Source organism: Oncorhynchus masou, chromosome 30, assembly GCF_036934945.1.
Source record: "Oncorhynchus masou masou isolate Uvic2021 chromosome 30, UVic_Omas_1.1, whole genome shotgun sequence".
Classification (NCBI taxonomy): Eukaryota; Metazoa; Chordata; class Actinopteri; order Salmoniformes; family Salmonidae; genus Oncorhynchus; species Oncorhynchus masou.
In genome coordinates this window covers 15,581,176-15,608,766 of record NC_088241.1, presented here as the reverse complement: position 1 = coordinate 15,608,766, position 27,591 = coordinate 15,581,176, and the positions used below count along the sequence as shown (strand labels likewise).

The 27,591-nt window shown below is 46.6% G+C and overlaps 1 protein-coding gene across 2 annotated transcripts; it reads right to left on the bottom strand.

Annotated features, from left to right (window-relative positions):
• Positions 1–600: 600 nt before the first annotated feature.
• On the bottom strand, positions 601–21,625 carry LOC135522142 (nascent polypeptide-associated complex subunit alpha, muscle-specific form-like). Of its 2 annotated transcripts, none has more exons than XM_064948141.1 (10): positions 21,294–21,625; positions 11,768–12,057; positions 3,910–11,680; positions 3,568–3,792; positions 2,744–2,832; positions 2,394–2,462; positions 2,127–2,273; positions 1,851–1,979; positions 904–1,026; positions 601–711 (listed from the first exon to the last, which is right to left on the bottom strand). In XM_064948141.1, exons 1-10 carry the CDS (start codon positions 21,376–21,378, stop codon positions 697–699), a joined length of 8,943 nt encoding a protein of 2,980 aa, XP_064804213.1. In that variant the 5' UTR covers positions 21,379–21,625; the 3' UTR covers positions 601–696. The 2 variants fall into 2 exon arrangements, with proteins under 2 accessions (XP_064804213.1, XP_064804214.1); XM_064948142.1 differs by lacking the exon at positions 21,294–21,625 and adding an exon at positions 18,020–18,273.
• Between the last annotated feature and the right edge of the window lie 5,966 nt (positions 21,626–27,591).

Sequence of the window (27,591 nt, the reverse complement as noted above, 5' to 3'; positions counted from 1 at the left end):
CGGCTGTGTGGTCCCATGGTGTTTATACTTGCGTACTATTATTTGTACAGATGAACATGGCACCTTCAGGCATTTGGAAATTGCTCCCAAGGATGGACCAGATTTGTGGAGGTCTACAATTATTTTTCTGAGGTCTTGGCTGATTTCATTTGATTTTCCCATGATGTCAAGCAAAGAGGTGCTGAGTTTGAAGATAGGCCTTGAAATACATCCACAGGTACACCTCCAATTCACTCAAATGATGTAAATTAGCCTATCAGAAGATTCTAAAGCCATGACATTTTCGGGAATTTTCCAAGCTGTTTAAAGGCACAGTCAACGTAGTATATGTAAACTTCTGACCCACTGGAATTGTGACAAGGGGAATTATAAGTGAAATCATCTGTCTGTAAACAATTTTTAGAAAAATGACTTGTGTCATGCACAAAGTAGATGTCCTTACAACTTGCCAAAACTGTAGTTTGTTGACAAGAAATGTATGGAGTGGCTCTAAAACGAGTTTTGTCGACTCCAACCTAAGTGTATGTAAACTTCAGACTTCAACTGTATACACTGGACATGACGTGAAGTATTAGGGTGGTTAACAGTATCGCCCACTAGTGTAGTTACAACAGACTGTTTATTAGCAGGTAAGGAGAATGCAACATAGCAGCGATACAGATGTGACTGTGGCATTTATGCTTGGTGGGGGTCCTCTCACATTGTCAGTTCCTGTGGGAAAGAAGAAAGAGGGAGACGATTACTTTGAGTTGGATGCGTGCCGAACATATATTGTTAAGCTTTTTTTTTCAAAACCTGTTGAAAAAGCACAGTTGCAATTATCAGCAGGTCATAACAACAACTGTAGGCCCAGTGGACATAGTGTGTTACAACAGATTCCTTCCTTCATCACTCCCTCCTCACCATGATAGCGTTAACGATGTCGTTGGTGTTGTGTCTGAGGGCGCGGACAGCTTTAGAACGGGACACGTTAGCCTGGGCCATCACCAGCTCTATATCCCTCTGCTCCAAACCTCCCTCGTCCACCTGACAGAGAGAGGTAAATGTCAAAGTCAGTTGCACTACTTCTGAACATGAAAAACAATGCTACAGTTCTTATTAGCCATCAGGCTAACAACAGTAGAGCAGTGGTGTAAAGTACTTAAGCAAACTAAACGGCACCATTTTCTTGTTTTGTTTAACTTACGGATAGCCAGGGGCATGCTCCAACACTCAGATATAATTTACAAACAAAGCATGTGTTTAGTGTGTCCCCCAGATCAGAGGCTGTAGGGATGACCGGGATTTTTTTGGGATAAGTATGTGAATTAGACCATTTTCCTGTCCTGCTAAGCATTCAAAATGTAACAAGTATTTTGGGTCTCATGGAAAATGTATGGAGTAAAAAGTACATACTTTTCTTTAGGAATGTAGTGAAGTAAAAGTTGTCAAAAATATAAAGAGTTAAAGTCAAGTACAGATACCCCCAAAAACTACTTAAGTAGTACTTTCAAGTATTGCTACTTAATATAAGTAATTTGAAATTAGTTTTACTTAAGTATATTTTAGCAATTACATTTACTTGAGTATATTTAAAACCAAATACTTTTAGACTTTTACTGAAGCAGGATATTCCTGTGTGACTTTCACTTTTACTTGAGTCTTTTCCTATTAAGGTATCTTTACTTGTACTCAAGTATGACAGTTGGGTACTTTTTCCACCACTGCAGTAAAAATGACTGAAATACAACAACACTAGACAGAATTGTTTCATATTAAGGTCTAAAAGAACTACTGTACATGAAAGAGTAAGAATAGTGTAAAGATTGGTGTTTTTCCTTGACATAATGAGTGAGCATGCGTGTCCATACCTCCTCCTCCTCGCTCTCTTCCTTGATGGTGAGGCTGGGTGGAGCAGGTGGCGCCAGGGGGGAGGCCTCCACCGGGACCTTAAACTTCTCTGCCGCTGCCTTGTGCACCTGTTGAGACAGGTCCTCTATCTAGGGAGGAAATAGGAAGAGAGAGAGAGAGGTCACCTTGGCCTCTGAACACAATGTAGATGAGAGAAAAGAGAGAGGGAGGGGGATAAAAAGAGAGTGGGTAGAGAGAGCAAGAGAGAGAGAGTGCGAGAGAGACCTTGGCCTCACCTTGGCCTCTCCAAAGACGATGTAGATGTCTGACGCGGGGCTCTTGAAGACGTCAGGTCTGCTGATGACAAACAAGATACTCTTCGACTTCCTTATAGTGATTCTGGTCACACCGTGGACCGGCCGCAATCCCAGCTTCCCCATGGCCTAAACACACACACACTGGTTACACTATGATGTGGCCAAACACACAGAATACACACACATTTGCTCTGTGTTTGATTAGCTGAATCTGCCACATGGAGCAGCTCTGTGTTCACATCTTGCCTTGCGGGCCTTCTTCTCACTGCGGCTCTGCTTAGGTCTGTTAATCCCCTCATCAGCAGGAGAGATGGGCTGAGAGAGAGAAGGGAGGACAACACAATCAATTCAACACATCAAACCTGAGAACATTCTACAGTAGTTTACCCATATCCAGACTGATAATATGGAACATATCTCTGAAGCTGCGAAGCATTCAGAAAATACAGGCCCACAACACGCATCCTTCTATACCCCTCTACCTAAAGGTAATGACATCAATATGTTAATACATAACACACAGTGAACGCAAGGTTTCCACCCTTGGAGGTGAGGTAACTTCTAGAGTGTTCTTTGCCCACACACGGTAGACTCACCTGGGGTTCTGAGGATCTCAGTGGCACCCCCTCTGGTTCTTCCAACTCTGGCACTGATCCGTCACTCTCCGACTCATTGCAGGAGCCCACTGTGGAACACACACACTGTTACTCTCAGAGGGCGGCATCATATCCTCATTGCTATGGTAACTAATGACTGAGATGTAGATGATGAGGACATGGTGTAGCTCGTTAGCACTCTGGTAATGGGACAGCATCATAAAGCTCTACGGCTAACCTAATCACCGATCTCAGAGAAGAAATAGATCACCTCATTAAATAGCAACGACATTTCATCTCTATGCTATGGAACATGCACGTTATAACGTACAATTACATTCTGTACTACTGTGTTTCAACGCATGTAGTATTGTTCATTATGCTGCAGTGCTACCACACATACAGTACACATAAATCCCCATCCATGATTCTATGTACGTATCATCAACCAGGAGGTCAGTTTTAGCCAGATTGACTCAGAGGTTTCAGGTTGACTGACGGTTGCCCTGAAATAACCTCTATTGAAAGATGTGCAATAACAGTATTCCTCCTGGATAAAATGATCCTCTCTCTGAGTATTTCTCCTCCATCATTCAGTAGCAGCAGCAGTGTTCTGTGTTCGACAGGGTATTATTGAGAAGCCTTCCTAGAATCTGAGGTATGTCCTTCATCAGGACCATAGCAGGGCCACTAGACATACTCAGAGACATCTGTGTGTGTGTGAGGAAGGTCATATGTGGAGTCACTTCTCAGAATCCCTTTCTCAAGGAGACAGAGAGAAACAGACAGACATAGAGAGAGATTTGGATTTGGAGAGCACGTACAGTTGTATTTGAAGGACAGGTCCAGCTCCTGTGAATCCTTGTGGCTGATTGGACAGTCTGTCTGTCTCTCAGTTGTTTGACAGGAGGAGTGAAGCAGTATCTCTCGCTGATTGGAGGAGCCAGACTCTTTATGAGAAGGGTTTCCCACAATCCCCCTGGGCTGAGTCATGTGATGTCGTAGAGGAACAGCAGTGGCATCGTCATCACTCTCTGTATCCATCCCATCTGCAACAAAATCCAAGTTCACACAGGTTGGACTAATTCATGATTCCCTGATTCTTGATTACCAAAAAGGGAGAATTAAATCACCCCACACCCCTATCTCTCCTGAGTGTAACTCACCTCTGTCCTGTGGGCTTTGTGACTGACCTGTCTTGACCTGTCTGTTGGGCTTAGTGAGGAGGTTTGGTTGGGGCTGGACCTGCCTGCGGATGCCTAGGACAGGCATTGTGGTTGGAGCCTCCAGCCGTGGCAGAGACTCCTGGGTGGGCTGGGTAAAGCTGGGGGTTGAGGCCAGGGCTGACGTGGGTGGAGATGGAAATGAGGAGGGGTTAGGGGACATAGGGACACTTTCGGTGGGTATAGGGGGGTGCTTAGGGGTAGTAGAAAGGGTTGCAGAGGCTGCCTGAACATTGATTGATTGAGGCTGGGTGTCTAGGAGTGGGGTGACAAGAGGCTGGGACTCCTGTATGGGGGTGGGGAGGTCCTCATCTGGCGGCATCACGAAGGAACTGGGGGGAGGAGAGGAGGAGAGAGTAGAGGGGGAGAGAGGAGGATGAGAGGAGGAGGGAAGAGGTGGGGGAGATGAGGAAAGAGGAGAGAATGAGAGGTGAGGAGGAGAGGAGGAGGGAAGAGGTGGGGGAGATGAGGAAAGAGGAGAGAATGAGAGGTGAGGAGGAGAGGAGGAGGGAAGAGGTGGGGGAGATGAGGAAAGAGGAGAGAATGAGAGGTGAGGAGGAGAGGAGGAGGGAAGAGGTGGAGGAGAAGAGGACCTATTCTGTTCTGTAGGGAAGGCATGGCCACTCCCCACATTGTTATCGTTGATATCCTTCCTGCTTTCTGTCTGGCAGCCAGGCAGTGGCCTGTTATCAAGCATTATCTGGTGCACTTCCGTGTTCACTTCCTGGTTGACTAGGAGAGTGGGAGCTATAGGGCAGATGTTGGTAGGACTTGGGGGAGTCGGGGCAACGGAGACGTTTCTGTTTTCCCCTCTCTTCCCGGACTCTGCTTCAGGTTTGCCCTTCACAGGTTTCCTCTGTCTGGTATCTGCAACAGCTTTTTGTCCCCTCGTGTTTGTATTCTTTTGTTTCCCTGGTGGGGAGGTGTCTGCTAGGTTCTTGGTAGCAAGAGCCGGTTTCTGTGGTTGATCAATAGATCCAGGGCCTGATGTAGATTGTCTGCGCAGCTGACTGGGTCTGTCTCTGCTCTGCTTTCTCTGCTTCTCTCTCTTCTCTGGTTGAGGAGGAGTGATGGCTTTCTCTGTGCTCAGCTCTCCCTCAGGTGTCTGACGCTGTGCAGGTTCTGGAATACTTTCTGTTGGAGAGAATCTCTCCTCTGCTCTCTCCTCCACCTCACTTTCCCCTGAGATACAAACACTGCTCTCCTGCCCTTCTAAGGCCACGCTCATCTTTGGTTGGTCAATGTGCCTATCAGTCGTCTGACCGCCACCACCCTCTCTTTGGCTCATCGTCTGTGGCTCTGTCTCCTCTGGCTGAGGCTGGGAACTGAGTTTTTTCACACTTTCTACTGTGTCTTTGCCCACTGATAGGGATAGGGAAGATTCTTGGACAACTTGGACCTTCTCCACTGTATCTTTGCTCACTGATGGGGAAGTTTCTTGGGAAACTTGTACTTTCTCTACTGTATCTTTGCCCACTGATAGGGAAGATTCTTTGGAGACTTGGACCTTCTCTACTGTGTCTTTACTCACTGATGGGGAAGTTTCTTGGGAAACTTTGACCTTCTCTACTGTGTTGTTGCCCACTGATGGGGAAGTTTCTTTGAAAACTTTGACCTCTTCTATTGTGTCTTTGCCCCCTAATAGGGCTGATTCTTGGAATACTTGTACCTTCTCTACTGTGTCTTTGCTCACTGATGGGAAAGTTTCTTGGAAAACTTGGACCTTCTCTACTGTGTCTTTGCCAACTGATAGGGCCGATTCTTGGGATACTTGGCCCTTCTCTACTGTGTCTTTGCTCACTGATGGGGAAGTTTCTTGGGAAATGTCGACCTTCTCTACTGTGTCTTTGCCCACTGATGGGGAAGTTTCTTGGGAGACTTGGACATTTTCTACTATGTTTTTGTTCACAGATGGGGAACATTCTTGGGAAAATTGTACTTTCTCTACTATCTCTTTGCTCATTGATGGGGACATTTCTTGGGAAACTTCGACCTTCTCTACCGTGTCTTTGCCTGCTGATAGGGATGGTTCTTGGAATACTTGGACCTTCTCTACTGTGTCTTTGCTCAATGATGGGGAAGTTTCTTGGGAAATGTTGACCTTCTCTACTGTGTCTTTGCCCACTGATGGGGAAGTTTCTTGGGAGACTTGGACATTTTCTACTATGTTTTTGCTCACTGATGGAGAACATTCTTGGGAAAATTGTACTTTCTCTACTATCTCTTTGCTCATTGATGGGGAAGTTTCTTGGGAAACTTCGACTTTCTCTACCGTGTCTTTGCCTACTGATAGAGATGGTTCTTGGAATACTTGGACCTCCTCTATTGTGTCTTTGCCCACGGATGGGGATGTTTCTTGGGAAACTTGGACTTTCTCTACTGTGTCTTTGCTCACTGACGGGGAAATTTCTTGGGAAACTTGGACTTTCTCTACTGTGTTTTTACCCACTGATAGGGACGATTCTTGGAATACTTGAACCTTCTCTACTGTGTCTTTGCTCACAGATGGGGATGTTTCTTGGGAAACTTGGACCTTCTTTACCGTGTTTTTGCCCACCCATAGGGAAGTTTCTTGGGAGACTTGGACATTCTCTACTATGTTTTTGCTCACTGATGGTGAACATTCTTGGGAAAATTGTACTTTCTCTTCTGTGTCTTTACTCATTGATGGGGAAGTTTCGTGAAAAACTTGGACCTTCTCTACTGTGTTTTTGCCCAATGATAGGAAGAATTCTTGGGAAACGTGGACATTCTTTACCGTGTCTTTGCCCACTGATGGGGGAAATTCTTGGGAAACTTGGACCATCTCTACTGTGTCTTTGCCCACTGATAGGGACAATTCTTTGGAGACTTGGACCTTCTCTACTGTGACTTTGCTCACTGATGGGGAAGTTTCTTGGGAAACTTTGACCTTCTCTACTGTGTCTTTGCCCACTGAGAGAGAAGTTTCTTGGGAGACTTGGACATTCTCTACTGTGTCTTTCCTCATTGATGGGGAAGTTTCTTGGGGCAGTCTGCCTGACTTGGAGTTGCTTGGTCTGATTTTATGACTGAAGGGTCCAAATGCCCCACCCAGCAGAGATATAGCAAGGTCTGCCTGTTTGACTGCTGGGTTAATATCTGTGTTACTGTTGGGTCTGGAAATGGCTGCCTCTACTGAACCGGAGCTCTGGTCTGAAACGGTCTGTGGTTTACCCCCTAGTGGTGAGACACGCCCAGGGCTTTCCATGGACGAGGAAGCCTGTCTTATGTCTGATTGGTGCGTTGAGCTGTCCGTTGATGTTGTTGGCCTATCGGAGGCTGCAGCAGCCTGTGGTCTCACCTCTGTGATTGGTATGTTTGAGAGGGATGCCCTCAGACTCACACTCTGGCTCTGGTGTCTCACCTCCTCTGACAGGGCATTCAGAGTCACACAGGTTGGCATTCCAGAGGATAGGAACACTGAGTCATTGTTGTTTTCCTGCTCCTTGTTTTCTGGGCGACTCTGCAGGTTGCTGACATCATCCTCTGGGAATTGGGAGCTTCCGTCCTCTCCTCCCCCTGCCTCTGATATCTCCTCGATGGACCTCCAGCTGGACAGGTTGGACTCTGGCACTCCCTCTCCCACAAGCTCAACATCTGCCATCTTGTCTGGCCGACCACACAGGCTGTTGTTCTCTTCTTCGTCCCCCATTATATCATCCACCTCATCCTCGTCTGTGCCGACATTGGGCAGCCCGGAGAGTGTCTGTCCAATCGTCTGTCCAATTGTCTGTCCAACAGCATGCCCCTCCACCTCACACAGTAACAGGCTCTGTGCCTCCAACCCACAGCCCTGCCCCAGAGAGAGAGATTGGGCCTCCCCTGCCCCCCTCCTCCCTCCGGCGTCTGTCTCTGAGTTCTCCCTCTTGGGAGAGACAGCCAGGGGTGTGTGAGGGGAGCCCAGGGCCACAGGGCCCCCTTCCTCAGTGCTCAGGGTGTTCTCCCTCAGGTTCTCCTGGGCAGGGTCACATGGGCAGATGTCAGGGGTCAGGGACAGGTTGTCAGCCAGGTCAGGTGAGCTCTCAGGGCAGGAGGAGACAGGGATGTTGCTGGGGTTAGGCTCTTTCGGGTACGAGAGCAGAGGGACCCCCTTGTTCAGGTCATTGGTGGCAGTGGTCCCTTCAAGGACCTGATGGGAGTCCACACCTTCAGCGCTGCTGTTCTCATTCTTCTGGTCCAGTTCCATCACTGACACCAGAAGCGGTTTGGACCTGATTGAAGCCGCTGCCACCCCAAACACACGTGGGAGTGGCTTACGGGGCTCAGAGGTCTTCTGTTTAGGCCGGGGTGTGTCTGACTTAGAGGGGTGTGGCTTAATGAGTAGTTTGAACGAGTCTCTGTCTGTCTGCTCTGTGTGATCCTCGTCTGAAGTCTCTGTACTCTGTTCATCCTTCTCTCTCTCCCCACCACTCTGTTTGTCCTTCCCTCTCTCCCCACTGCTCTGTTTGTTCTTTTCTCTCTCCCCACTGCTCTGTTTGTCCTTTCCTCTCTCCCCACCGCTCTGTTTGTCCTTTACTCTCTCCCCACCGCTCTGTTTGTCCTTTTCTCTCTCCCCACCGCTCTGTTTGTCCTTTCCTCTCTCCCCACTGCTCTGTTTGTCCTTTCCTCTCTCCCCACCGCTCTGTTTGTCCTTTCCTCTCTCCCCACTGCTCTGTTTGTTCTTTTCTCTCTCCCCACTGCTCTGTTTGTCCTTTCCTCTCTCCCCACTGCTCTGTTTGTTCTTTTCTCTCTCCCCACTGCTCTGTTTGTCCTTTCCTCTCTCCCCACCGATCTGTTTGTCCTTCTCTCTCTCCCCACCGCTCTGTTTGTCCTGTCCTCTCTCCCCACTGCTCTGTTTGTCTTTCTCTCTCTTTTCACCTCTCCTTTTGTCCTCCTCTCTCACCGTACCAGCCTGTACTTCCTCTGCAGCTGCTTTGGCTTGCCCTGCTTCTGTTGCCAGGGTCACGGGGCTGTTATGGGATGGCAGGTTTGCCAGGGTGACAGGATTGCTGTGGGACGCTGTTTCCTCGATTGTAGCAGCAGGGTTAGTGTTAGGAGTAACTGGGGTAGTTTTGGGGGTTGAGGCTGCAGCAGGGTTGGTGTTAGTGGTACAGGCCGTAGGAGATTTAGCGTTAGGGGCAAGAGCACTGTTAGTGTTAGGGGTAGAGCCTGTAGCAGGGTTCATTTCAAGTGTACAAACAGTAGCAGGGTTAGTTTTGGGGGTGGAGGCAGTAGCAGAGTTATTTTGTGGGTTTGAGGCTGTAGCAGGGTTAGTGTTAGTGGTACAGACAGTAGCAGCTTTAGCATTAGGGGCAAGAGCAAAGTTAGTGTTGGGGTTAGAGAGAGATGCAGGCTTGGTTTTAGGGGTTGACACGGTAGCAGGGGTAGTCTTTGGGGTAATCGAGGCAGGGTAAGGGGTTGTAGAAGGTTTAGGGGTAAGGGTAGAGACAGAAGGGCTCTCCTGAGAAGGAGAGGTGACAGGAGGGTCAGAAAACTCTGAGGAGGTCTCCATTTCACTCCCACTGCCGCTGTTCGAGGACTTGGGGTGGGCTGATTCCGCAAGTTGGGCAGGTGCAAGTGCAGGTTGTGGTTGTGATGGTTCAGGCCGGGGCTCTTTGTCTCCGCGGGGATTGATTAGGCTAGGTCTGATCTGGGACTGAGACAGTTCAGTTCTGTGGTGCTCTGGTCTAATTTCAGGCTGAGGTTTGGCTTGGTGTGGTTCTGTGGGTGGTCCTGTGGGTGGTTCAGCATGTCTCTCTGTGCTGTACAGCCGCTCATCCTCTTCACCATTATAAGAGGCGGAGTCTAGTGAGTCGTCAGTGTCATCATGGAAACAGAAGGACTCATCCAGACCTTCGTTGATGGAAGTCTCCGACAGTGAATGAAGGAAGGAGGCCGAGTTGTCCTCTTCAGCTGGGTCATTTACAGCCTTACCCTCTCCCTCCTCCTCCTCTTCCTCAACATCCTCACCCTCCTCTTCATCAACCTCTTCCTCTATCGCTATTTCTACCTTAGCCTCCTCTATCTCTACCTTAGCCTCCACTTCTTCCTCATCATCATCTTCATCATCATCCTCCACGTCCCCCTCCTCCTCTCCGGCCGCGTATGCATCCACATCGTTCCCTTCGTTCCTGTCGTTTCCCTCTCCTCCCTCATTCCCCTCCTCTGTGGGGAAGAGAGTGATCTCCATGGAGTCTGCCTGAAAGAGGAGGCTGGTGTGGAGGGGAAAGTTAAGCAGAGAGGCTGGGATCATCCTCTCCTCCTCCTCCTCCATCTCTCCATCATCACTGTAGGAGCCTGGGAACAGCAGGAAGGTACCCATCTCTCCGTATGGACTGGAGTTATCCCCGTCTGACACATCTGGAGAGCAGGTGTCCAAGGGAAGTTTGGGGGAGGCAGGGTTGACACTGGAGATGTGATGGGTTAGGCCTGTTCCATCCTCTGGGTTGGTAATGGGAGGGTAAAGTTCCTCAGCCACACAGGCCTGCAGCTCCAGCTCCAGGCCTCTTTGCAGCAGGGGACTAGAGTACTGCTGTCCCCCAGCTAGAGCATCCTCTGCTGGGCAGAGCGAGCCCTCCGACTCCCCTCCCTCTTCCTGGGAGTCAGTGCTTCTGCCGCTGCTGCTCCTCAATGGGGAAGTGTCCTCTGTCACCCAGCGGGGGCGACAGCTACCTCTTGAGACTGTCGTTTCCTCACTCCCCCTCCCCCTCACCTCCCCTCTCAGCACCTCCTCCTCCTCCAGGATTACAGTCTCTGCTAGACCCTTATAGAGGCAGAACCGCCACTCTGCTGCTCCTCCTCCCTTCTCCTCTGCCCTCTCCCCTACAGCTCCCCTATCCTCTCCCACCTCATCTCCGATTTCAGACAGCGAGCTGACAAAGCATGCAGGTGCCTCCTGCACCTCCTCTGCCAGGAGCAGATTGGGGGAGGTGCAGGGGGAGGTGGAAGAGGTCCAGCTGCCCCCCTCCGCCGTGACATAGGAGCCAGAGGGGGAGGTGAGGGGGGAGCACAGGTCCTCGCTGTCCGAAGGGGAGTTTTGTGAGAGGGGAGAGGCTGGAGAGCCAGGGTAAGAGCGATGTTTGAGGTGTGAGGGGTGAGCAACCATCTTGATGGGGGTGGAGGGGGCGGTGTAGTACAGGTCAGGATCCAGGGATGAGGGAACGCCCACTCTCAGAGGGTCCACGGCATAGGCCGGCTCAGTGAAGGACAGGATAGCAGGGGGATAGGCTGGCTCGGACAAGGAGGGCATGGCATACATGGCACATACAAAAGGCATTTCACCATAGGGAGACAGCCCTGCCTCCAAAGGGCTTGAGCTGCCTGTCAAACTAACATCCACTGTGACTGGCTCTGAGGAGGGAGGGGAAGCAGGGATGAGGGGGGTTAGGAGAGGGGTGAGGAGAGGGCTAATGGGCAGGACAGGGATTCTCTCCTGCTCTTGCTCCATCTTTGGGGTCAGAGGTGAATTGTCTCTCTCCTGCCCTGTGTCCAGTTGGGCCTTTTCCCCAGACTCTGCCTGTGGTTCTGACGGAGGGTTAGGGACCTCCAAGACTGGGCCTCCGGGCAGGGGTATCGCCTGGCTGCTCTGCCTGCAAGGGCACTTCCCTGTCAGGGTCTTCTTGGTCTTGAGCAGAGCCTCCTGGCCCATCACCACCCGTGTGTCCATGTTCTCTGGCTCCTTGTAGTCGCTCTCCACCTCTGAGCCCATCAGGACCTGGAGAACATATTGAGAACATTGGATGAACATAGGAAAAACATAAAGAGAAGAGTAGAACATTGGTATACATACACACACACAAACCTTGATTCTCTCCATCTTCACGGGTCCGCTGCGACGTCCACAGGGTCCATGACCTCCAAACGTCCCGCTAAGCCGGATCGTGTTACTGTGGTGACGGTCGGAACCTTCAGGCTGGGGTCGCGGGGTCGCGGACGAGCTGGGCGTGGCCCGGACCAGCCGCGGCCCAAAAGGAGAGGTGCATGATGGGAGCAGCTTCTGAGGGGTGCTGGGGGAGGGACTAGAGCCGCTGTCACTAGGGGTGGAGCCACTGTCACTAGGAGTGGAGTCAGTGGAGGCATGTCTGGTCATGTCTGAAAGAGGAGCGAAGAGAAGAAACTGTTTCTGTAAGGTAATGTTATGTCCATGAGGTCAGAATCACTAGCTGCTTCATGACGTGGCAACAGTAACTGTAATGGAGAAAAGGAAACTGGAATTTCAGTTTACCTCCTGAATGTATTAAAAATAATTTTAAAAAAAAAAAGATCTGTAGCCTCTTTGCCTTTGTTGAATAGAAACAGCCCTTTCAGCTCTCTCCTTGAAGCTTGTTTTCCCTTCATTACCGTTACACACACAGCCTAGAGGATCTCGAATGTCACCTAAATGTCAGAGATAACATTTGACTGAAAAGACCACACTCACAGCAGGGTACACATCAAGTGGCATCAACATATCGATATATAAGGCACCCTACTGTCATTACTTGCAGTCCATCAACTCGGGCTGGGTGAATGGAGCCCATTTACTGGCAGTGCGTTCTGAATGAATTAAATGTGTGCTCTCTCCATTTACAGGGCTCACTGCCCAGGGTAGTTCATTACTCAGGCTCTTTCCCTTCCACAATAGTGACCCCTGACCCCCAAGGGAATGGAATACACCCTGAGTTTGCTGAAGTCTGCATATCTGGCTGTGGTACCTGCTGCTAGAACAATAGAGCCCGCACTGTGCATGTTGGTGTTTTTCCCCTCTCCTCTGCCCCTCCTCACATCTTTCCTCTCCCCTCTCTTATCCTATCAGCAAAGTCAGACTGACAGCTCTGTAGCCACAGAGCAAAGTCAGCAGACCAGACACACACATAGTTTAAAATAAGAAGAGCTCATAGATTATACAGTATATGCAGTGCCTTCAGAAAGTATTCATACCTCTTGAATTATTCCATATTTTGTTGTATTACAGCCTGAATTCAAAACGGATTTAATATAATATATATTTGTATCTCACCAATCTACACACAATACCCCATAATGACAAAATGAAAACATGTTTTTAGAAATGTTTTTAATTGTGCGTGTTATTTTGGCATTAATACGTGTCTCATATCAGTTTGCAAACAATGTAAAAAATAATATATATATATCATGGAGTTAATAAAGCCGCATACAAACATGGTCTCTTTTTTGTTTTCTTGAGTAAGGCAGCTCCAAAATGCAAGTGTTTCAGCCTACAGTAGCTCAGTGCTTTCTGTGGTGGTGGGGCAAGCCAGCAGAAAATATGCAGCATTGCACTGTGATTGGCTCAGAGTTCGGTCACTCATGGGGACTTTATGTCACTGCCAAGTGTAAGAGGAGACCTTGAAAATACTAGCCCTTTGGGTGTTACATTAGAAGTGCCCATCCAAGAAGGCTCAATGTCATTGGCCACAGATATACTGACTGGTCACTGGAAGTTCAACATGGCACCTCATGGCAAAGAACTCTCGGAGGATCTGAAAAAAATTATTGTTGCTCTACATAAAGATGGCCTGGGCTATAAGAAGATTGCCAAGACCCTGAAACTGAGCTGCAGCACGGTGGCCAAGACCATACAGCGGTTTAACTGGACAGGTTCCACTCAGAACAGGCCTCGCCATGGTCGACCAAAGAAGTTGAGTGCACGTGCTCAGCTTCATATCCAGAGGTTGTCTTTGGGAAATAGACGTATGAGTGCTGCCAGCATTGCTGCAGAGGTTGAAGGGGTGGGGGGTCAGCCTGTCAGTCCTCAGACCATACGCCGTACACTGCATCAAATTGTTCTGCATGGCTGTCGTCCCAGAAGGAAGCCTCTTCTAAAGATGATGCACAAGAAATCCTGCTAACAGTTTGCTGAAGACAAGCAGACTAAGGACATGGATTACTGGAACCATGTCCTGATGAGACCAAGATAAACTTATTTGGTTCAGATGGTGTCAAGCGTGTGTGGCGGCAACCAGGTGAGGAGTACAAAGACAAGTGTGTCTTGCCTACAGTCAAGCATGGTGGTGGGAGTGTCATGGTCTGGGGCTGCATGAGTGCTGCCGGCACTGGGGAGCTACAGTTCAGTGAGGGAACCATGAATGCCAACATGTACTGTGACATACTGAAGCAGAGCATGATCCCCTCCCTTCGGAGACAGGGCCGCAGGGCATTATTCCAACTTGACAACGACCCCAAACACACCTCCAAGACGACCACTGCCTTGCTAAAGAAGCTGAGAGTAAAGGTGATGGACTGGCTAAGCATGTCTCCAGGCCTAAACCCTATTGAGCATCTGTGGGGCATCCTCAAACGGAAGGTGGAGGAGTGCAAGGTCTCTAACATCCACCAGCTCCGTGATGTCGTCATGGAGGAGTGGAAGAGGACTCCAGTGGCAACCTGTGAAGCTCTGGTGAACTCCATGCCCAAGAGGGTTAAGGCAGTGCTGGAAAATGATAGTGGCCACACAAAATATTGACACTATGGGCCCAATTTGGACATTTTCACCAAGGGGTGTACTCACTTTTGTTGCCAGTGGTTTAGACATTAATGGCTGTGTGTTGAGTTATTTTGAGGGGACAGCAAATTTACACTGTTATACAAGCTGTACACTCACTACTTGACATTGTAGCAAAGTGTCATTTCTTCAGTGTTGTCACATGAAAAGATATAGTCAAATATTTACAAAAATGTGAGGGGTGTACTCACTTTTGTGATATACTGTATGTACAGTAGCTTTGATTGGACTGATCATGTCAACATCATACTTTCACAATCTTAGCTAGCAGGCATCATTAATAGAGTCAACAATCCACTGGTAAACGCTTTTTAATCCTTGTCATATGAAGATAAATAATGAAGAGAAATTATAGATAAAATGTATTGGTGCTTATCGGCCATTGCACATAAACATTATACAAAACAAGTTGGAAATCGCAAATTCAACGAGTGGTTTGGAAGGAATCAGTGACAGTGGCTGTGTGGTCTCACATCTGGGATTAAAGGGGCTCTTTTCCAAATTTAAAATGATAAACATTCAACATTGGCCATGCAGTCAATGAAGCATGATTTGTGCTGCGCTCAAAACAACTATTAACTTGGAACTACGAAAACTTCACTTCACTTCAGTGAGTTCAAGACAACTGGGAAGTCGGCAATAAATGAGTTCAAGACAACTGGGAAGTCAGCAATAAATGAGTTCCGACTGGGATGACCGTTCAAAATCTATTTTCCCAGTCGGAATTGTAATTCGGCCTCCGATGAAAGCACCATAAATCCAGAGAATGCCAGACTTTGATGACAAAACTTGCCCACGAAGGACAACCGTGCCACCTTCCTGTTTAAGTGAGCATAGTGAGTCCAAAAATTTATTGTATGTTGCTGCATGCATGATGCAATATGCTAGGGAGATATGTATACTGTAGCTAAGTGTAGTAAAATGTCCGTAGCCCGTGTGCTTCAACCTAATAATTTGGTCTATTTACCCTTCTAAATTTAGCCTACTGTTCTGACTGTTCTACGGTAGCCTATAACCTGTTTCAGAGAAATATAATCATCAAATATTGTAAGAGCTTTCATTGTTTGCTTATATGCCCCTTTGTGAATCCTACGGTTCTGACTTAGTGTACAGGGAGAACACTGTAAGAATGGCCCATGTTCTGAATTCTGTTGCTGTACATTTCAAAAGTGCTAAACAAATAGTTATATTGACTAACGTTACATCCGTCCTAGCTCGCTCATTAATGTCTTAATCAAAATGACAGATTGCCTCTTATCCGCTTGTCGTCCCCTTATGCCATAGTTTATATACCTTGTAAATGAAGTTGAATAATACTGTTTCGCTGCCAGACAAGGCTCCGCTGATAGCCAGGTGTAGCAGTGGTAAGATGTTGGGCTGCTGTTGGGACTGCTTTATGTAGGCCCTAACAGTTTGTGGCCACCGTTTGTCACCGTTATAGTGCAATTAATGTATTGCTTAGTGTTGTGTAGTGGCTTTGCTGGCATGAATCCCACTTTCATTTTTTTGCCCCACCAAGATTTACATGCTAATTTCACCTCTGAATGTACATAGGTTTTCCACACCCCTGAGTCAATACATATTAGAATCACCATTGGCAGAGATTACAGCTTTGAGTCTTTCTGGGTATGTCTCGAAGAGCTTTGCACACCTGGATCCCTGAGGGATTTCCTTCTTCTCCAGCAACAAAGTTAGAAAGGACACCTGTATCTTTGCAGTGACTGGGTTTATTGATACACAATCCTTTGTGTAATTAATAACTTCACCATGCTCAAGGGGATATTCAATGTCTGCTTTTTTTTACCCATCTACAAATTATTTGTGAGGCATTTGAAAACCTCCCTGGTCTTTGTGGTTGAATCTGTGTTTGAAATTAACTGCTCAACTGAGGGACCTTACAGATAATTGTATGTGTGGGGTACAGAGATTAGGTAGTCATTCAAAAATCACAAATTGAGTCCATGCAACTTATTATGTGACTTGTTAAGCAAATGTTTTGTCCTGAACTTATTTAGGTGTGCCATAACAAATGGGTTGAATACTTTACATTTTTTATTAATTTGTAAACATTTCTATAAACATAATCCACTTTGACATTATGATGTATTGTGTGTAGGCCAGTAACACAAAATCTCAATTTAATCCATTTTAAATTCCTGCTGTAACCCAACAAAATGTCAAAAAGTCAAGGGGTGTGACAGAGAAAGGCCAAGCAAGAAAGTGAGAAAAGTAGAAAGAGAGAGAAAAGACAAGAGAGAATGAAAGGAATTGAATATAGAATAATTAATATTGATTGATGGGTAACATTGAGAACATGCTGGTCCTGTGTGATTTTCATCCCTGATCCTGAAGGGGCACTACATGCAATCTTCCGTTGCGTGATCGTACTACAGCTAGCACAGTTAAATAACTTCACAAGCTACTTCATGTACAATTTGAAAATGTCATGCTATCACTGCTCTCAGTGCTTGGTGGTAAAATTATGCCAACATGGTAGCTAGTTTATGTTACTCCTTCTCTTATTTGAAATTAGTCTAATGCTGCTAGCTCTCTTGCTTTCTCTTTGCACTTTCGCTCTCTCTCCTCCTGTCCCACCTCATCTTTCTCTTTCTTGATCTGTCTCTTTGCTCCCATTTGTGCTATCTCTCTCTCTCTCTCTAATCACACACTCCACTCCAGTGACTATGCCATCATCTCCATAACCTTCAACAGGAACGAAGGATGATTTTGAGAGAAAATGACAGAATGGAGGAGAGGAACTAGGGCAAGAGTGCGAGTGGAGGAGGGGGTCTGGATCAGTCAGAGTGAGAGAGAGAGAAAGAGAAAATGAGAGAGGGGTCGACAAAGGGGGTATTTTCCATTCTATTATGATCAGCTCTGCTGCTCCCTACTGATGTTATGGTTCTGCAGGATGAAATTAAGACAACACACTAAACTCTTAATGCGATTTCCCTGAAATACCCTGAGTCCTGTCATGTACTGTGAGTGCAGAGACCAAGGTGAATATAGTAAATGAAAACTAAAAACATAACATAAAAGAAAATCTATAATAATTAAAATGGCTTCAGCCTCCCTGAAACCTCCCTAAAAAATGAAACTAAATAATATACAACTAATACTAAATAAAAACTAGCAAATCAGGTCTGAAAATGAGCTGAAAAAAAGTGAATTGCAAATACAAATCGAAAAACGATTAGAAATAAAAACTCATAGAAAAGCACTAAACTATAATAACCTTGGTACAGACATAGGGATATGCACACTCACTCACCCACCCAGCCAGCCAGCCAGCCAGCCAGCCACACACACATGCACACGCACGCGCACGCACACACACAAACACTGACCAGAGAACAGGACTTTATTCTCTTCTCTCAATTGAGCCATCGCCATGCACAGTGACCTCAGACACACACACGTATGCACACAAGCACACACACAAGCACTCACACAAGCACACACACAAGCAGACACACAGACAGACACACACACAGACCCACAAACACAGACACACACACTTGCTCCACCAGGAACCAAGATATCACTTACTGATGGAGTATGTGGACTCTCTCTCTCCCTCCCTCTTTGTGTTTCTCTGATAGCCCATGCTCCTCTTCTTGCTGCATTTCTCTTTGTCCTCTTTCCCTCCCTCCTTTCTTTACCCTCTCTCTATTTCTTCCTTTCTCTCCTGTCTCCCCCTACCATCTCCCTTCCTTCCTCTCTCTGTCCCTGTGGTCTAGCTGATAGCTAATAGCGTCAGCACTTAGCTGCACTCTGTCTATCCCTGCCCAGGCCCAGGGTGGGGATGTTATCACTGGACTGTTATGCTGAGTCATGTCACAGAAGCTAAGCCCCTCTGTCACGTGCACGTGCGCACACACCCACACACCCACCCACTCACTCACTCACTCACTCACTCACTCACCCAGACACACTCACCCAGACACACTCACCCAGACACACTCACCCAGACACACACCCACACACCCACCCACTCACTCACTCACTCACCCAGACACACTCACCCAGACACACTCACCCAGACACACACCCACTCACTCAATCACTCAATCACTCAATCACTCACTCACTCACTCACTCACTCACTCACTCACTCACTCACTCACTCACTCACCCAGACACAGACACACACACACGCACACACACATTTGTCACAGAGATGATTACAAGGACACAATTAGACAAGTGCCACTCTAAGGGTTGTGTGTGTGTGTGTGTGTGTGTGTGTGTGTGTGTGTGTGTGTGTGTGTGTGTGTGTGTGTGTGTGTGTGTGTGTGTGTGTGTGTGTGTGTGTGTGTGTGTGTGTGTGTGTGCATTTATCTGCCTACACACACCTGCTTGGAGTGTGCAGGCTGCAGCAGGCTGGAACAGGCTGGAACTGCGTCACAGAGACTGCTTCCACGGCCTGCCAGGCCCCAGAGGGAGCTTCTATTTCAGCATTTGCTCCAAGACAGTCCCAGGCGTTGAGACAAGCCCCAGGAGCCAACTGCCTCACAATACCTCTCTTCAGCTCTCTGCATTTCCCCCTAACTCCCTCCCTCCCTCTCTCTCTCTCCCGCCATCATCCTATTCTACTGCCTTCTCTACTCATCTAACCATAGCGTTCTCAGTGCAGGATGCACTCGTTTCAACAGTGATGTTTTGGATTTAAAGGCTTTCATCAGAACACTCCAAGTACAGTACAGACAAGACAATGTAAGGATATGACTTATATTAAACCTAAACTAGTAGGATGGGTATTTTATGAAAAACGAATGGCAGTGCAATAATACACAGACTAGACGTCTTACTCCAAAAAGCCATCTGGATTACATCACATCATTAGCGCCAGATCAGAACCTCTTGATGGGCTCACTAAGTGTTTGGTTAAGGTCGCTTCACGAGCCTCTTCCTTCAGGAGAGTGTGTCCCCAGTCTCCCCACACGTGTACACACCTCTTGGATGGCCTCACGGGCGCCATCCCACTTCTGACACCAATGTAGCAAATTTGGGGGGTAGCCCTGACTGGTACTTGAACTCAAATATAGCGACTGTCAAGGCAGTACCTTAATTGTTATGCCAATAGGAACTCTTGGTGTTGGCATAACAATTAAGGTACTGCCTTGACAGTCGCTATATCTTAAGGTGTTGGCTTGACAATCACCGGACCTGGGTTCAAGTCCTGGTCGGGGCAACCCTCCCAAATTCGCTGCAATATACTTCCAAGGTTGGTTTCACTGACTCTCCCCTTTAACTGCCCCTAATTGTCTTGTTTTTAGCTACAACTTCCAATGCCATTCGAGAGGATCAGCTTCAGGAAATTGAGGTGTAGAATCACTCATCTACAAATAGTATTCCCTGCCACATATTTGGTTTGGGTGCGTTAAAGGTTTGCAGAGCTACACACAACTAGGCATTGATTGATTGGAGGAGACAGCTTGTGTCAATTACCAAACATTTCCTAGGATTTCCTACCTGCAGCAACACTAGTGTACAATGCAGGTAAAATCACAGTGCCTCAAAACTCCTGGCTTTACCTATACCACATGCTCCTCTACAGTCTGAACCTACACAGAACCCTGGATGGAGAGACATTGTGGGGGGCCTTGCTCAAGGGCAGGATCAGAGACTAGCAGCCTTCCAGTTCCATTGCCATTTTTGAACCAGAAACCTTTGGCTGCTGGCCCCCCTCTTCTAACCTCTAGAGTACTGTACCTTATACCCCAACTGCCTCTACTGTCGGAGAGATAATGCCCTAACCCAGGGATCAGGAACTACATTCAGCTGCAGGTCAAATTGGGACGCCATTTGGGGAACCCTGCCCTAACCCTTACACTGTACTTCTTCTGTCTGACACATTTTATTCCCTGAGTGTACATAACCCTCTTCACTTCAACACAATTAACTCACAAACATAATAATACACAGGTAAATACACAGTCTGGGAGATGCCACTCCTATACTCCACCTTTACTGTCAAGTACAGCACCTAACACAGAATACATCTATTGTCTGCTAGATACAAACCTAGCAGATGGAACATAACAACAATACCATAATAACCATATGGACATCAATAGCTATATTAGCAGTAAGTAGCCTATAGTGACATGTACACACACAGTTCCAGTAGTTGGTGTCTTATCTAACAACAATACGTTTTCAAATGCTCTGATTTACCCCTACATCAGTCCCTGTCTGAATCTGTTCATTCAATATCTGGCCCTGCTGTTACTGTGTGGATGCTGCTGCTGAGTGCGGTGCTGTGTCATGTCCTTGCATGGTGAGACTGGGGGAAGGGAAGTAAAGTACAAGAGAGGGAGGGAGGGAGGAGCTGCTCCACTCTGCCCTGAGAAAACACACCGCGACTGGGCAGTGAGATGGGGCTGGGGAGAGAGTGGGGGAAGGGGGTGTGGGTATGGGGTTAGTGAGGGGAATAGGGAATATGGAGCTGGGGGTCAGGTAGGGGGAAGGGGATGTTTGTGGGGTTAAGTAGGGTACGTGTTGTGGATGGGGTGTCTGGGGGTGAAGACTAGGGTGCTGGAGCTGGAACGAGGACTGGAGTGAGGATCACAGATAGACAGACACAGACAGACATGACACAGCTCTACCTCTCTAATCCGTCGGTCTATTGGTCTGTCTGCTTCCCACATGGCATTATAGAAGGTATCTATTATCCCTCCTTTACGAGCCTCTCTGTAAGTCTTACATCTCCTCCCCTTCCTAGTGTCTCGCATAATCCTTATCCTCCCCGTCTCTCCTCTGCCACCTCCACTCTACCTTGTCCTCCTTCCCCTCTCTCATTTTCCCCTCACCCCCTTACCTGGTTCAGGCAAGCCTGTCTGCTCTGCTCCAAGCTCCGGATGTCTTTCTTTGGGGACAGATCTGTGAGAGCTCTCCCCCGGCATGGCTGTCTCTGGATCTCTCTGGTTCTGACGCAACAATAACTCCACACCACCCAGCAGCCAAGGTGAACAGAGAGAGAGTGCGCAGTAGAGGAAGGAGCAGAGAGAGAGAGAGAGAGAGAGAAAGAGGGTGAATGCTCAGTGTGCCTCTCTCTGTGGTGCAGCAGAGCAGTGATGATGCTATGAGTGAGAGTGTGTGTGGGTCTCGCGATGCTGCTAGTGTGTGCGTGTGTGTGTGGGCGCATATGTTTGTGTGGAATCTGAGAGGGAGCTGCAGTATTCTCTCTCATTCCCTGTCTGAGCAGCACTGCCTCCCCTCCCTCTTTCCTTTCCATCCCGCTCTCCTTCCCATCCCTCTTTCCCTCCCTCCCTCCCTCCCTGATGATGACTTGATAGTCAGCGATGATGTCAGCAGATTTCTGCTGCTGCCTGAGTGCTGCCCCCATCCTTACAGGAAGGTACTGCAGAGACAGAGGGCTGGAGAGAGGGTGTATGGAGAAGATGGGCTATTGCAGAAAAAGTGATGGAGGAAATAACGTTAGTGAAAGGGAGATTGAAGGAGAGAGTTACAAAGAAAGAAAAGAGAGGCAGACGTTCAGTCTCCTCCTCCCCCCTTTCTATTTGTTTCTCCCCAAATCCCACAGATCACTGGCAGTCTCCATGGCAACCCCAAGCTTCCCACGCTGGGTGTGTGAGTATGTGTGTGTATCAGGGGGTTTCTGCCTATGCTCTGCCAGCTCAACAGAATCCCCTGTCTCCTCTCTCTGTCAATTCCAGCCCAGTTGGCATTCATACATCAGCGGTAATATCCTCCTCTCTCATCTGCTTACTCATATTTCCCTGCTCCTCGCTCACCTGAGGTCAGCGACACACAGAAACACACTCCCCTCAGACAGGACCTGGTCTCTATGACAACAGTCAATACTTGGACTGCTGGCTGGCTGTGCTCAGCGGTGATGATCAATCAGTCAATAAACCAACCAATCAATGGAGTTACTTAGCAGCAAACTCTCCATACCGCAACATGAGCTCAACACTCAAGGGGCCAGAGTTCAAAAGGAACCGTTTGAGCCTTTTTCATTATAACATATTCACGTTATTTACATATATGTTGGAACTGCTACAGAAAAATAATATGTAGATCAGTCATGATTCTCTCATGTCAGTTCTACAGCTAATTACTGTCATGTGTTACATTATATGCAGTGGTGTAAAGTACTTAAGTGAAAATACTGCTCTTAAACGCTAGTAAAACTAAATGCATGCTCTTCAACCTATCGCTGCCGCACCCGCCTGCCCGACTAGCATCACTACTCTGGACGGTTCTGACTTAGAATATGTGGACAACTACAAATACCTAGGTTTCTGGCTAGACTGTAAACTCTCCTTCCAGACTCATATTAAGCATCTCCAATCTAAAATTAAATCTAGAATCGGCTTCCTATTTCGCAACAAAGCCTCCTTCACTCACGCTGCCCTACATACCCTCGTAAAACTGACTATCCTACCGATCCTCGACTTTGGCGATGTCATTTACAAAATAGCCTCCAACACTCTACTCAGCAAACTGGGTGCAGTCTATCACAGTGCCATTCGTTTTGTCACCAAAGCCCCATATACCACCCACCACTGTGACCTGTATGCTCTCGTCGGCTGGCCCTCGCTACATATTCGTCGCCAGACCCACTGGCTCCAGGTCATCTATAAGTCTTTGCTAGGTAAAGGTCTGCCTTATCTCAGCCGACTGGTCACCATAACAGCACCCACCCGTAGCACATGCTCCAGCAGGTATATTTCACAGGTCATCCCCAAAGCCAACACCTCCTTTGGCTGCCTTTCCTTACAGTTCTTTGCTGCCAATGACTGGAACGAACTGCAAACATCGCTGAAGTTGGAGACCTATATCTGCCTCACTAACTTTAAGCATCAGCTATCTGAGCAGCTTACCGATCGCTGCAGCTATACATAGCCCATCTGTAAATAGCCCATAGCCCATACCATAAATAGCCCATACCTCATCCCCATATTGTTTTTTTTCTTCTTTTTTTGCACACCAGTATTTCTACTTACACATCATCATCTGCACATCTATCACTCCGGTGTTAATTTGCAAAATTGTAATTACTTCCTACTATGAGCTATTTATTTCCTTAACTCCTTCAAAGACAGGAAAACTGTCCAATTCACACACTTATCAAGATAACATCCCTGGTCATCCCTACTGCCTCTGATCTGGTGGACTCACTAAACACACATGCTTTGTTTGTAAACAATGTCTTAGTGTTGGAATGTGCCCCTGGCTATCCGTAAATTAAAATGTTGCCATTTGGTTAGCTTAATATACATTTGAAATTATTTATACTCTTACTAATAAGTAATTTTTATTTAACTAGGCAAGTCAGTTAAGAACAATGTTTTATTTACAATGACAGCCTAGTGGGTTAACTGCCTTGTTCAAGGGCAGAAGGACAGATTTTTACCTTGTCAGCTCAGGGATTCAATCCAGCAACCTTTCGGTTACTGGCCCAACACTCTAACCACTAGGCTACCTGTCGCCTCATAACATGTACTTTTGATACTTGAGTATATTTAAAGCCAAATACTTTTAGACATTAACTCAATTAGTATTTTACTGGGTGACTTTCACTTTAGTTATTTTCTATTAGGGTATCTTTACTTTTACTCAAGTATGACAATTGGGTACTTTTTCCTCCACTGATTCTAGGTGAAACAATACATGAAAACAGAATCTTAAACATCCTGCTTCATCATTATAGTTGTCAGTACACATGCTTCAAATCAGCGCTTAGCAACGCAACAACATACAGTGCCTTCAAAAAGTATTCACACCCATCAACTTTTTGCATATTTTGTGATTTTGTGTCAATGACCTACACACAATACCCCATAATGTCAAGGTAGAATTATGTTTTTTGAAATTTTTGCAAATTAATAAAAAATGAAAAGCGTATTGAGTCAATAAATTGTCAACCACTTTGTTATGGCAAGCCTAAATACGTTCAGGAGTAAAAATGTGCTTACAAGTCACACAATAAGTTACATGGACATGATATTTGAATGACTACCTCATCTCTGTACCCCTCTCATACAATTATCTGTAAGGTCTGTCGTGGAAATTCATTCTGAAAGAGACTTTGTCATTTCTTCAAACAATCATATATTTTTAATATTAATTATTGCAGTAATGAAACTGGTCAATCCAACAGTCTTGATGCAGAGTTCTTTATATAGGTGACTAACAATGCTTAGTCGTGGCTGGTTCCACCCCTCCCATGCAGACCAAGGGCACCCCAAGCCACCTTGGGTTCATGTTGTGGGTATCTGCACCTGGTATTGTTTTAACCCCCAACCTGGCTTAGTTTTCCATAACAAGAATGATTTTGAGACAATGAGGGATTGTTCTAAACTCTTCCAGGCTCTCTCGATCTCAGTTACACCCACCACATCTTGGCAATGTAATGCAGTCTAACTCATTTGTCAGCTCAAGCCATCTCTAGTGACCACACGCACAGATTAGCTGCAGGGGACTAGAGTGGAGACCATAAAAACACAGCTTTAGCAGGACAGAAATGTCTTACTACAGTTTTTCCCAATTGCTAAAACACTATTTTGCAAACCAGGCTGGTTTTATGAAAATACTTAACACAATTCACAAAACCACACACCCAAACTGCAAAATGTATCATGTATCCTGCAAAATGAAGCACTGAAACCAAAACTACATATAGCATTATCGAAATCAAATGTTTTCACGAAATGGCACAAACTTCATTCATATTACCAGATTTTTGTTTAACCAACTACACACTGTTGGGCATAATGAAAAGCACTCATCTTTAGTATGCTTTGCCATAATACTAAAATAGTTCAAATTCTTCAGATGCACAGAAATATTTGCAGATACACACACATGCTGTTGAAACATTTTATTTTTTACCAAACAAGTCAGTGCAACATATGCACAGCAGATATATTTACATTGGACTGAACAAAAATATGCTCACATGAAACAGTAAACTGAAAAAGGAAATTGCAGAAATAATGTGCAGAAAAAAATATCTAGAAAAAAAGAGGTAAGGAAAATAATTAGGCAGCATCTTGCCGCACAGCTGGGTCTGGCCACAACGCCTCGTCCACATCACAGGCAATATCTTCCCTTGCCAGACATCGAGGGAAGACGCGCCTTGAGTGCCTTATACATCCCTGAATCGCGCCCACATCAATCTCATCACATGACTCTTCCATAGCCTGCACAAGAGGCATGCGCACAAAGGGCTGCCGGTCGTATACCTTCCACCGCTGTGCCAAAAATAACTCTTCTATGGGGTTCAGAACTGGTGAGTATGGTGGGGGGTATTGCACGAGAAATGGTGAGTGGTCAGAAAACCAGTTTTGGACTGGGGCTGCAAGATGAAAGCTCATGTTGTCCCATACTACAACGTACTGGGTTCTTTGATGGTTTGCATTATGGTATGAAAATGTTGTGGAGTCTGTCCAGAAATGTGAGAATATGGGCTGTGTTGTATGGTCCAAGGTTGGCATGACGGTGGAGGACACCATGCGTATTGGAGATGGCAGCGCAATATAATCTATAATCTACATCTATAATGGCTCTTTGGCCAATGACGTTTCTCCCCCTTCTTCTGGTCTTTGCTAGGTTTGCATGAGCATCCATTTCCAGTACTCCCTGAAAACAAAGAACAAAAGCAGTCAATATGGTGTTATCCAGTACACTGGGAAACAATGTTGTGTGTAGTGTACTGCAGTCAATATTGTACTTACATCCACATATGCTCGTCTGACCTCTGTTTCTTTGAGAGTTTCTCTCAAACGGCACCTTATAAAGTTGTTTCATTCTGATTTGGTTTCGCTTGAGAATGCGAGCCAATGTGGACAGACTGACTCGTTGAATGTTGTTGAATATGGTGTTGTCTTGGATGATGGCTTTGAATTTCTCGTAATCTGATTTCATTATTTTCCGAAAACCAAGTTTACAATGTTAGCTTCCTGTACCCCGGTGAACACTTGGCCCCTTCCTCCACCGTGGTTGTGGCCCCTTCCTCCACCGTGGTTGTGGCCCCTTCCTCCACCGTGGTTGTGGCCCCTTCCTCCACCGTGGTTGTGGCTCCTTCCTCCACCGTGGTTGTGGCCCCTTCCTCCACCGTGGTTGTGGCCCCTTCCTCCACCGTGGTTGTGGCCCCTTCCTCCACCGTGGTTGTGGCCCCTTCCTCCACCGTGGTTGTGGCCCCGTCCTCCACCGTGGTTGTGTCTCTCAGTCCTTTAGAAAAACAAAAAAAACAAAAATATAGGGCTTGGACAATGTAGCCTAAAGATATTTCCATCACAGTAGAATAAATTCTACAGGAAATTTGTGCAGTTAGTGTATGAAATCAGCCATTCATGAAGTAAACAGGTGTCACCCAACTGATACACTATGACATGGGGTTTACTACATAGTGTGAAATAAATTTTGGTTACATACCTGTACTCCAGTCTAAATGTCAGGATGACACAGGTGACAGTAAAATGGCTCAAGTTGGGCTGCACTCTCTGTCCAGCCTCTCGCATTGTCAGTCCATGGTTGATGACATGATCAACTAAGGTTGCTCTGATTTAATTTGAAAGTTGTCTTCTTTGGTCATGAACTCCTCTACCAGCTCTACCCCTACCTGTCACTCTTCCTCACCCACCCTCTTTCTCTTCCTCTCTCTGCAATGGCTTCCATTGTTGTTGTAAAACAAAAGGTGCTCACCTGTGGTCTTTTCATAGTGCTTACTTCCTTATTGAAGTGGTAACATTTAACCATTGAGGTGTTTGGCCAGGTGGCACATATATTGGCCAATTAGCTCATGTAGTGTCATTTTGAATGGCAGTGTTTTGAAATGGCAAACTTGTGACTTTATGTCAGATTGTTGTGTCTTATGCAGAGAACCGTGTGCAGTGCATTTAAGAAGTGCCATTTTGAATTGCAAAATGTGTGTAAAGCAGAAAATGTGTTTAGACTTTGAGACTTGAAAAGAGGTTTTGCTCTCTGTGTGTCAGTTTAAATAATTGTGCTGTGAATGTCATTTTAGTGTGTTAGTAATTGGAAAAAACGGTATTAAATATTAATTGCTAACTATTAATATCAAACAGATCAGGTAAATACGTAATTTTCCTATCCCAGGTCCCACAGTCGAGCAGTGAATTTGAAAC

Coding starts and splice junctions, on each gene's coding strand:
- LOC135522142 (XM_064948141.1), bottom strand. CDS start 21,378: ATGCCGGGGGAGAGCTCTCACAGATCTGTCCCCAAAGAAAGACATCCG. Junction 3,793..3,909: donor ACAAAGCCCACAGGACAGAG/GTGAGTTACACT, acceptor ATTTTGTTGCAG/ATGGGATGGATACAGAGAGT. Junction 2,463..2,743: donor TGAGATCCTCAGAACCCCAG/GTGAGTCTACCG, acceptor TCTCTCTCTCAG/CCCATCTCTCCTGCTGATGA.